This window comes from Aquarana catesbeiana, linkage group LG09 (genome assembly GCF_042186555.1).
Source record: "Aquarana catesbeiana isolate 2022-GZ linkage group LG09, ASM4218655v1, whole genome shotgun sequence".
NCBI lineage: Eukaryota > Metazoa > Chordata > Amphibia > Anura > Ranidae > Aquarana > Aquarana catesbeiana.
The window spans coordinates 64,216,318-64,229,023 of record NC_133332.1 but is presented as its reverse complement, the minus strand read 5'-3'; the positions used below and the strand labels follow the sequence as shown (position 1 = coordinate 64,229,023).

The window sequence follows — 12,706 nt, the reverse complement described above, 5'->3', positions numbered from 1 at the left end:
AATAACAACTATGGGTGTACTGTATGTATTATGTACTGTGTACACCACCAGAAAAGTAGTAGCAAGTGCACTAGGGGTGCACGGTACTGTGTACACCACCAGAAAAGTAGTAGCACTAGCAACTGCACTACGGGTGCACGGTACTGTGTACACCAACAGAAGTGTAATAACAACTAAGGGTGTACTGTATGTATTGTGTACACCACCAGGAAAGTAGTAGCAACTGCACTAGGGGTGCACACAACTGTGTACACCAACAGAAGTTTAATAACAACTATGGGTGCACTGTATGTATTGGGTACTGTGTACACCACCAGAAAAGTAGTAGCACTAGCAACTGCACTACGGGTGCATGGTACTGTGTACACCAACAGAAGTGTAATAACAACTATGGGTGTACTGTATGTATTGTGTACTGTGTACACCACCAGAAAGGTAGTAGCAACTGCACTAGGTGTGCACGGTACTGTGTACACCAACTGAAGTGTAATAACAACTATGGGTGTATTGTATTGTGTACACCAACAGAAAAGTAGTAGAAACTGCACTAGGGGTGCACAGTACAGTGTACACCACCAGAGGTCTAATAGAAACTATGGGTGCACTGTATGTATTGTGTATTGTGTACACCACCAGAAAAGTAGTGGCAACTGCACTAGGGGTGCACGGTACTGTGTACCGTGCACCAACAGAAGTGTAATAACATCTATGGGTTTACTGTATTGTGTACACCACCAAAAAATAGTAGCAACTGCACTAGGGGTGCAGGTTACTGTGTACACCAACAGAAGTGTAATAACAACTATGAGTGTACTGTATTGTGTACACCACCAGAAAAGTAGTAGCAACTGCACTATGGGTGCACGGTACTGTGTACACCAACAGAAGTGTAATAACAACTATGGGTGTACTGTATGTATTGTGTACACCACCAGGAAAATAGTAGCAACTGCACTAGGGGTGCACAGTACTGTGTACACCAACAGAAGTGTAATAACAACTATGGGCGCACTGTATGTATTGTGTACACCACCAGGAAAGTAGTAGCAACTGCACTAGGGGTGCACACAACTGTGTACACCAACAGAAGTTTAATAACAACTATGGGTGCTCTGTATGTATTGGGTACTGTGTACACCACCAGAAAAGTAGTAGCACTAGAAACTGCACTACGGGTGCATGGTACTGTGTAGACCAACAGAAGTGTAATAACAACTATGGGTGTACTGTATGTATTGTGTACTGTGTACACCACCAGAAAGGTAGTAGCAACTGCACTAGGTGTGCACGGTACTGTGTACACCAACTGAAGTGTAATAACAACTATGGGTGTACTGTATTGTGTACACCAACAGAAAAGTAGTAGCAACTGCACTAGGGGTGCACGGTACAGTGTACACCACCAGAGGTCTAATAGAAACTATGGGTGCACTGTATGTATTGTGTATTGTGTACACCACCAGAAAAGTAGTGGCAACTGCACTAGGGGTGCACGGTACTGTGTACCGTGCACCAACAGAAGTGTAATAACATCTATGGGTTTACTGTATTGTGTATACCACCAAAAAAATAGTAGAAACTGCACTAGGGGTGCACGGTACTGTGTACACCAACAGAAGTGTAATAACAACTATGGGTGTACTGTGTACACCACCAGAAAAGTAGTAGCAACTGCACTATGGGTGCACAGTACAGTGTACTGTGTACACCGCCTGAAGTATATTAGAAAAAGTACACCAGGAATGGCCTGCAGTCAGATATAGCTAAACTGGATACAGTGTATATGTATATATATATATATATATATATATATATATATATATATATATATATATATATATATATATATATATATATACACAAGACTGTCTGTATATATATATATATATATATATATTAAATACACTGCAGCTAACTGAATAACCTGCCTGCCTGCCTGAAGTATATTAGAAAAGTACACCAGGAACAGCCTGCAGTCAGATATAACTAAGCTACATACACAACATATATATATATATATATATATATATATATATATATATATATATATATATATATATATATATATATATATACAAGAATGCTCAATCTTAATGACACTCTCTCTCCGTCCATGCCAACAACACACTACATGGGGCCGACGTGCAGGCAGCCTTATATAGTGTGAGCCATGATTGGCCAAAGGCACCCTTTCCTGTAAGGTCTTATATAGACAGGTGTGTGGCTTTCCTAATCAAGTCCAATCAGTATAATCAAACACAGCTGGACTCAAATGAAGGTGCAGAACCATCTCAAGGATGATCAGAAGAAATGGACAGCACCTGAGTTAAATATATGGGTGTCACAGCAAAATGTCTGAATACTTAGGACCATGTGATATTTCAGTTTTTCTTTTTAATAAATCTGCAAAAATGTCAACAATTCTGTGTTTTTTTGTCAATATGCGGTGCTGAGTGTACATTAATGAGGAAAAAAATGAACATAAATGATTTTAGCAAATGGCTGCAATATAACAAAGAGTGAAAAATTTAAGGGGGTCTGAATACTTTCCGTCCCCACTGTACATTAAGCTGCGGGCCAGGGAGCTATCATTCCCTGTGAGCAGTCATCAGACATGTCAGTGGGCCAATGCCTTTTTTTCTTTTGGTGGGTTGGCAGGCGTCAATTATCATGACTGACCAGGATCTGCATTGCTGGACAACATGACTGACAATGGAATTACATTGCTGTACTTTTTTTTATTGTAGCTCCCTTTTAGTTAGGTGCTAGGGTGTTAAGAGAATTTATTTTTTTTGGATCTCCTGAATCAGAAGAGTAGCAGTTGATTGGTTTTGGCTGTTCAGGGTTTCACAGGCTGCAGATTTGATTGCTCTTCCCTGCTTTCTAGAATGTGCTGCAACATAGGAGTGGGAGACAAGGCAAATGGGCAGCATGGATATTTATGGCACTACAGCCAATCCTGGGAAGGTGTGTCTAAAAGGTGGCTGGGGAGTGCAAAAATAGTTTGAGCTCTAGAACAGTCAGGGTTCCTGTTGAGAGGAGACCACCTGTTCAGGTAGGCGGTAGCTACCTCTTACTTCCAAGCTGTTCCACTGATCCAAGGGGCTGATCATTGAGGTTCCAGCTGTGGCATAGACGGAAATCCTACACTCGGGAGTTGGATAACACCCCAAAGACTTCACCTTAGGATCAAACTACATTTTGTTCACTAAAAGGCACCTGGAGAAAACTGAATGGGCGCAGCTACTCCCTTAGATATGTGAGTACTGCTCTGCTGCAAGATCAGGGTGACTGTACACTATTGGGATTGCTGGGATAGTTCTTCTCCTGAGAGGTACATACTGACCAGTCCCCCTCTAGTTTTGTGGAAAGACTTTATACCAATTTTGGGATAAGTATTCTGTGTGTGAGGTTCACACTGTTGACCCCTCTTGTATCACATGGGAGAACTGTCTTTTTAAACTGGAAGATAAATAGTTCCCCTTTGGAGGTTTACATACCTCTGGCCTCTACTATTCTCCCATGGAGGGTTTTATTTTGAGTTGGCAGAAGATTAATTCCTAAAGTTGTAGTTTAGAGAAGTGTGTCCTCCTGTTTCCACTAGTGACCTTGGAGTATCCTATTCTACCCTACACCCCATCCAAGTTACCCAAAAATAAAACTTCAAAAAGACATCCCCTAGACTACTGTTGTTGTGGGGAAGAAGCCCTTTCCCTCATCAACATAGACAAACACTCATGCAAAAGGATAGGCCCACCTTTAGGAACATGTTAAGATGAACAAAATGGTTACCACCGCTCTAGGTGACCGGGTATAAGCTTCCCGTCCTCCGCTGTGTGGATGATTGTGAGAGTCCCAGGTGCCGGCAATTGCTATCCCAATGGTATGTGTGTGATGGAAAAATCTGGACAGCCGCACTCCGGATTGGAAAAGTAAAAAATAAAATCCTCTTTATTGAAAAAGTAATGACATGATTAAAATCCGTACATGGCTTTGTTGGGATAATGCAGCATAACCGCTAACGCGTTTCACGCTCCCATAGAGCGCTTACTCATAGCTGGTTTGAACAAAAGTGATCACCACTTATATACACATAATTTGTCTACCACATGACTACATATTGATTATCTAATTCTAAACAGCTGGTCGTTAGTCTGTGTGGGATCTTTTTGGCATAGATGTAATTGAATGTGCGTCCTATAGTGGAATCACTAATGAAGACATAAATATATAAATGAAATGTGTTCATGTTGACAAATGTCAACATATATGAATGATAAAAAATTTTCTTTTCAAGGTTTTCGAAAAAACATATTTGTTATTTTCCAAAATCACAAGAATGAGATGGGTGCTGGAATTAGACGTTCAAACGTATAAATTATCATACGGATAGGCGCAAGTATGAGCAAACTATGTGAACTGGTGGCTGCGGTATAATGTAAATAGTGTATAGAGTGAAAATTAAGTCTATATGCATGTGGTAAAAAGATGTGCATCCAACACCACTATCGGTGTCTAAAAAAAAAAAAAAAAAAAGGCTAAATATGTGTGTATAGTGCATGAATATATGTAAAAAATTTTTTGAAACGACATAAAGGTAAAAATAAAAATAAAAATAAAAATAGAAATAATGATAAAAAGCAATTCTTTATATATATGTGTATGTGTATATACACGATAATTTCGGCTTTCAAAAAACGTGATACGTATGTAAATTAGATACTGAACAGAAAACTAGCGTCCTGTCGCAATGATGCGACCAATAATCTCCTGATTTGCAGGAGTCTGTGTGTAAATAAGTGCTTTTACTTCAATTTCTACATGTGTAAATATTAATCTTTGCAGCATATGAAGGATTGTGAAACTTATCACTCACTGATAACTCCACCACTCCAGTTTCACAAAAGTGCTCATTTAAAACCTTGCATCACTCCGTATGGGATGCATTCATCCCAATCAAGCAACAACATTAACGTTGCTGAATGTCTTTCTTTGAAGCAATCACATCTCTCGATGAATTGTCTTCAAGTGTATGGGCAGAACTATATGAGGTAGATAAAAATAGGACAAAATACAGTGTTTGCGCACCTGTCACTATTCTTTCTATACATAGTATAGTATTGGCAGTGACCATATGACAGGTTCATCCAATATATGTGTTTATATCAATGGATAAGTTACAATCTCACTTAACCAATTACTATGTGAAATAAACAACTAATCTACCTCTTTGAAGACCACAGCTCTTAAATCAACTCAAAACACATGAGAACTTTACAAAGAAGGTAATGAACCATGTACTCATGTGCTGAAAAACATTTGTGCAAACATTTATGCAAAGTTAGTGTTATGGTCTACCTACAGTACCATCAAACAATAATGTCTAATTAAAAACGAGATTCAAGTGACAGTGAATGCGAAAGATATAGTAAATTGTTTCTTTTTTAATGAAAGCATATATGCATATCACTAGTCATTTGCTGGTATGAGTGGAAGGATGTGTGGCCCAATAAAATGGATCGATTACTTGCGCCTATCCGTATGATAATTTATACGTTTGAACGTCGAATTCCAGCACCCATCTCATTCTTGTGATTTTGGAAAATAATAAATATGTTTTTTCGAAAACCTTGAAAAGAAAATTTTTTATCATTCATATATGTTGACATTTGTCAACATGAACACATTTCATTTATATATTTATGTCTTCATTAGTGATTCCACTATAGGACGCACATTCAATTACATCTATGCCAAAAAGATCCCACACAGACTAACGACCAGCTGTTCAGAATTAGATAATCAATATGTAGTCATGTGGTAGACAAATTATGTGTATATAAGTGGTGATCACTTTTGTTCAAACCAGCTATGAGTAAGCGCTCTATGGGAGCGTGAAACGCGTTAGCGGTTATGCTGCATTATCCCAACAAAGCCATGTACGGATTTTAATCATGTCATTACTTTTTCAATAAAGAGGATTTTATTTTTTACTTTTCCAATCCGGAGTGCGGCTGTCCAGATTTTTCCATCACACACATACCTTTAGGAACATGTTACATGATACACCTGTATTTAGAGTGTAACATGTAACATGCTCCTAATCACCTGCCTCCTATTGCCAGAGTCCTCTTCCTTGTGATAGTGGGTGGGGATTCCTATCCCCTGCATTTGCTGTTACATTTAACATTGGTGTGGTTATCAATAAATAAACTACTAAAGTCCTGCCTTTCACTTGCAGTTCTAGTTCCCTGAGGAAGTCCTGAGGGCAGTGACATATCGCAGCTGCACACAGAGTATTTTTAAAGCCAAAATAACTTTTAATAAATTTGTATCTTGTGATGTACTACACTATGAGAGGCCACCCTGTGTTCTTCTGAGTGTACTGGCTGCAGAGGAGGCAGAGGCTGATGGTCTCTTAAAGAGACACTAACCAAGTACCACCAAAGAAGCAATTATCCCTTACAGTGGATGTAAACCCAAATTTTTTTTTTTATATCATACTGTAGAGTATAAGATTTCCTATCGTTTGAGCCCAGTCTTGCCACAAAGAGTTAATCCATCTCTGAGCAATCCTCTTTTATTGTTCAATGAGATAAATCTTGACAAACTGAGAAAAACTTTGTCAAATCCTCCCCCTTGCTGTGAGTGACAGGTGATTTACATATCTCGTGCATTAGCCTAAGGCATACATTATTTTTTAATTCCCTCCCACTCCTTTCTTCAGCAGTTCTGCAAGGATTGGCTGTTAAACACCTCAGAATGATTTGGCATGCTGAAGTCATGTGGTTACTTTCCTGTCTTTTCATTGGATGTTAGAGATCATAGCAGAAGTTCAGTGTAAGAAATACACAGGAAAAAATGCATATTGACAAGGGGAGTGTAGAGGTGGGCGGGGAGTCTACTGACATCCCGACTCCACCCACTGTGTTCCAGACAACAGACCCACCCACAGAATCTGCAGTTTTTTTGGGTCTAATAACAGACAGAGGGGAGACATTTGACTGGTAAAGATACATGCAGGAGGCATGTATATCCTTATAGATAACCCCTATGGCAGTAGTTTAGAAAGGATGAAATTGGGTTTACATCCACTTTAAGGACATCTAGGAAGAGAAAGACTACCATATTCATAGCCCAAGAGGGTAAAAGTGCATTAGACCTGCACTTGCGAGATGCACTTTGCATGATAGTGTGGATGTACAAAACTTTTTAGGCACACATTTGAGGAATAGTTGATTTGGACACATAAATGCATCCCTTTGAGACTTGATTATTTTGCATTGTTGTTATAGTATTTTCTTTATGGTCTAGCATCATAATATGGAAGATTTGGTTATTTAAATTTTGATGTCAATTGCCTATTTACATTTGGAATGCTCACTTTATAATTTGACCTTGTAGGTTGGATATATGTTGATTTCCGCATGAGGTAGCAGTTTTTGATTTGATTTTTATCACATAATGATCTCACTCAGTTTTCAAGGGAGTGACACATAATTATGAATGAGAACTTGAAGTTCTAGTCCATTATGTTTTTCAAGATCATTAGTCATTTTAATGTTACAATTTCACTCATACTCTTATATCAGTAAAGCACTGGCAACATTTTCATTTTTTGTTAATCTATTTAAAAAAAAAAAAAATGCTACTAAACGCAAACGTGGCAAAACGCCGCTAAACGCAACATGTAAACGCGGCAAAACGGATGTTTTAAACGTGGGCTACCTGTCAAGTTAAATCGTTCAAGAGAGGTTGTAAAAACGTCCCGTGTACATGAAGCCTAATACCCTTTCTTGTATAACTGCTTTACTCCTTCTAACAGGTTCTGGAAGGCTAACATAAAATATATTTTACTCCTAATTGCAGAATACCAATTTACCCCTACAGTATTGGTACAAATTTGTGAGGCAGCTTCTAAGATCTGTTTTAGCCCTTATGAGGCCTTGCTACTTTCGTTTTTCTTTTGCTTCTTTGGTGCTTTTTCCATTTCTTAAAGTGGAGGGCCACCCTGAAAAAAAAAATCACCAAAAATCCTAAAAAAAAATTAAAAAAAAAATGAGAAAAAAAAAAATTAAACTTACCTAAACCCTTGTTGCTAGGCAGTGTTCCTAATCTGCCTCTTCCTATTCCGCGGTGTGTTCTTCTCCTCGGTGAGCGGCCCCGTTGTCTTCTGGGAACTGTGTGTGTTCCCAGAACACCACGGGGCCATTCACAGAACGGAGCACCGCTCGCGCATGCGCAGTAGGAAACTGGCAGTGAAGCCGCAAGGCCCACTGCCTGTTTCCCTTTCCTATGATGGCGGTGTTGGGACCCGAGAGCCGAGGGACGGGTCGGCCTCGGGCGGCCGACATCGCGGGCACCCAGGACAGGTAAGTACTTATTTAAAGTCAGCAGCTACAGTGTTAGTAGCTGCTGACTGTAAATTTTTTTTTTTTTTGGAAGGAATCCCGCTTTAATTACTTCCAAAGGATTTTATCGCATAACACAGATATACGGCTGCAGATCACCTCTCCTGCACTGGATCAGAAGGCACGTGATCTGCGCTCCTGGGCAGGGGACGCGCGTGAGCGCTCACCGGCCCAGTGGTGCTGAGATTTGATACAGTACCCAACAGTCATCAGGTCCAGGCCAATAATTTGACCCGCTTCTACTGAATCACAGATCTGCGTCTGTGTTTACAAAATACATGGTGATGTGATCTTCTCTCCTGGAGCCCTTGTCAGTTCCAGTGAGAGAAGAGAGCACATCTAGTGTGAGTAAAAGCTCTATAATTACAAAAAAATACCTAGTTAGTCACATTTAACCCCCTGATTACCCCCCCCCCAGTTAACCCTTTCACTGCCTTGTCACCAGTATCATTAGTACAGTGTACATATTTTTTAATTGATCACTGTATTAGTGTCACGGGCAACTTCAGATAGCGTTGGTGTCAGTCAGCGTTCTTCCCAGATAGCGTCAGATTGGCCGCTACATTATCACCATCACATTTAACGCTATCACAGACACACTATGAACCTCCATTACTAGTATAGTGTCTGAATGGATAAGTACCTTTGATCAGATCAGAACTGTACTAGCGTCCCCAATAGTATAATGTCCCCAAAATCACAGTGTTAACAGGATCACCCCCGACACCTGCTAGCCCTTGCGTTTAGCCCTTTCACCCCCCCACAAGTGCAGTGTCAGTAGATCAATGTCACTTCTGATGCGTTAGCAAAATCAGGCCTGATCTCTGCTAGCACTAGCAGGTACATTTTATTTGTAGTCCACAGTTGAAATAAAAAAAAAAAAATAATTAAAAACAAGGTAAAAAATGAAAAAGTAAAAAAAAAAAAATGAAGTCTAAAAAAATAGTTTTTTTGAGTTAATGTTCTGTTTTAGTGTTTTATTATTAACCAATGTTGTTTGCTTTGCAGGAAAGCCATTCAGCTGCAGCAGTGATCTGTTTATTCTGACAACAGCAGGGTGTGCTCTCAGAATACATACGTCACTGCTTGCAGTGCTGCAGGAGGAGATTTCTTGTCCGCAGTTAGGAAAAGAACGCATATGCGCAAGCATGGTTGCCTCGGGTGGTCAGTGGACAGATTGCTCCTATGCTTCGACATATTTTATTCACTTTTTTGCAGAGATTTCTTCATCCACTTGATCGATGTGAATGGCGGAATCTGTTAGGTTCTTTTTTTTTGTTCAAACCACGGGCTGAACGAAAAAAAAAAAGAACATTTTTTTTTTGTTTGTTTTTTTTTGGTTTTGTTGTTTTCCCTTTTTTATTGGATGAACTAGATGGACTTGTGTCTTTTTTCAACCAGACTAACTATGTAACTATATGCCCAACAAGGACCAGAAATGTGCTGGTACATTGCTGGACTTTGAGTGGTTATAGTGGGATGATTGGGATCTCCATTTTATTCTCTAGGGTCTCTGCTAATAAAATATATATAATGTGTGGGGGTTCTAAGTAATTTTCTAGCAACAAATACCGATTTTAACTTGTAAACAACAAATGTCAGAAATAGGCCTGGTCCTTAACCTTCTCAATACAAGGCACTTACCCCCCCCCTTCCTGCCAAAGCCATTTTACAGCTTTCAGCGCTGTCACACTTTGAATGACAATTGCGCGGTCATGATACACTGTATATGGTAAACGTTCCACGCTACCCCCAACTGTGATAAACCAATGTGAAATTTAAATTGGTGAAAATCTATTTTAAAGTGCATAAAAAACACACAAAATTGCAAATATATGAAACATAAATAATCCTGAGTGCTGCAACTAAAAAACCTTGAACATGAATTTTTGTACAGTATAAAGAAAAAAGTTCAGTGTGCTACTCAAATTAAAACCAAATAACAATGTGAATATAAAGAAATTAAACATTTCAACTACCTGGCGTGGAAGGAAGTCTGTCTCTACTCAAAGACCAGCTGTTCCTGACCCCGAGAGGAGTTTGTTCAGGCTCGCATGATCTCTGTGGTGGGTATCCATCAAATCTGGTAAGCAGCCCCCTTTTCTTATTTCTGCACTGTCTTAGAAGATCCATAGAAGATTTACTGAAGACTTAAAGAGGAATCACACCTCCGGTTTATGATACCATCATTTTCCATATGAACTATAATTTTTTCATGCTACACTATAACCTTTCGAAATTTTTATAATTTTTTTCACACAAATAGTGCTTTCTTTTGGTGATATTTAATAACTTCTGGGGTTTTTTTTTATGTTTTCCTAAAAAAAAAAAAAAAAAGCCCGAAAATTTTGAAAAAAAAAAAGTTTTTCTTAGTTTCTGTCTGTAAATTTTGTTAATAAGTAATTTTTCTCCTTCACCGATGGGCGCAATGATGGGCACTGATGAGGTGGCACTTATGGGCACTGATGAGGAGGCACTTATGGGCACTGATTAGGTGGCACTGATGAGGAGGCACTAATATGCCGCACTTATGGGCACTGATAGGTGGCACTGATATGTGCCACAGATGAGCATTGATAGGTGGCACTGGTGGGCACTGATAGACAGCACTGGTGGGCACAGATAGGCAGCACAGATAGGTGGCACTGATGGGTAGCACTGATGGGCATTGAGGGGTGGCATTGATGGGCAGCAGTGATGGGCACTGACTGGCATCACTAATGGCCACTGATTTCTGGCACTTGTGGGCACTGATTTCTGGTATGAGCTAGTATGCATAGCAATACTCACCTTAGAATGAAGTCCCCGCAGCGGTCCCAGCACACTGCTCCGGCAGGCGACATTGCTCCCAGAGTTACTTCCGGGTATCGCAGGCTCCGGCACAATGATTGGCCGGAGACACAATGATGTCACTCCCACGCGTACGCGTGGGAGCCACTGGTAACGGCACACTAGCTGAAGCAATGTCATGAATGAGCCATTGCTTCAGTGCGCATTTGCCAATGACGTCGGCACATACTAATACAGGGTGTTATCTCCTAAACCGTTCAAGTTTAGGAGATATCCAGGGTAGCTACAGGTAAGCCTTATTATTGGCTTACCTGTAGTAAGAAGTGGTTTGTAAGGGTTTACAACCACTTTAAGTGGCTATGATGGCATTTCCTTTTTGGTGCGTACTGCTTATTCCTTGAGAGCCATACTGGGGAAGAGGACTTCCCATAAGTTGATCAAATCATCTGGAAACTGCATCTGAGTCTTTGGATTAAGTGCTTATGACCTTCTTTTTTGCAAATTTGTGGTGAGTGCTTTGGAGTGTTACATGTGGTGAAGCATTCATGTAATAAAGCAGAAGAGGAGAAGTTTATTTGTTTGGAACAGAGCACTTTATTTTTACACTATGGTGTGGGACTATCAATGCTAATGAAAAATTGTTTGGCCATTTAGTAATCTCGGTTAATTGAATGTTTGTATTATTTTAAGAATTTAGAGAGTGAGCGCCGGACCATATATATTTTTCTATATAATGGGCTTGGTGCTAATCACTGAAATGAGTTCCCACACCTAATAGAACTGAATAACCAAAATGCCCCTTAAAAAACGAATATATGTGAATAGTAGTGGAAACCCCATATGTGAATGTGAATCACCAGAAAGCTGTATCCAACTTATACAGCTGAAACCTTAAAGTGGTTGTAAACCCTTACAGACCACTTTTCATTACAGGTAAGCCTATAATAAGGCTTACCTGTAGCTACCATGGATATCTCCTAAACCTGCACGGTTTAGGAGATATCCCCTGTATCAGCATGTGCCGACGTCATCAGCACATGCGCACTGAAGCAACGGCTCGTTCATGCCGTTGCTTCAGCTGATGTGCCGTTATTGGCGGCTCCCGCGCGCATGCGTGTGAGTGACGTCTTTGCGGCTCCGGCCAATCACAGCGCCGTAGCCCGCAATACCCGGAAATAACTCCAGGAGACATGTCGCCGGGCAGAGCAGTGTGCCAGGACCGCTGCGGCGGCTTTAATCTAAGGTGAGTATTTCATAATGAGCTCATTATGCCTTTGTCTTGCAGGTTTTTTTTTTTCGTGGGTTTACAACCACTTTAATAACTGGTATAACAAAGGAAATAACTAAGTGTACAGTGTACTGTACAAATGTCATATATAACATCTATCTATCTATCTATCTATCTATCTATCTATCTATCTATCTATCTATCTATCTATATATATATATATATATAAATATATATATATATATATCTTGTATACAGTATATAAATAAATAAATAA

General features: G+C 39.8%; 1 protein-coding gene across 1 annotated transcript in view; it reads right to left on the bottom strand.

Annotated features, from left to right (window-relative positions):
• LOC141108915 (olfactomedin-4-like) overlaps positions 1-11,254 on the bottom strand; it is an 80,285-nt gene extending 69,031 nt beyond the window's left edge. The window contains exon 1 of the mRNA XM_073600881.1: positions 11,202-11,254. Coding sequence (XP_073456982.1) covers positions 11,202-11,254 — 53 coding nt within the window. The remainder of the gene's footprint in view (positions 1-11,201) is intronic.
• Between the last annotated feature and the right edge of the window lie 1,452 nt (positions 11,255-12,706).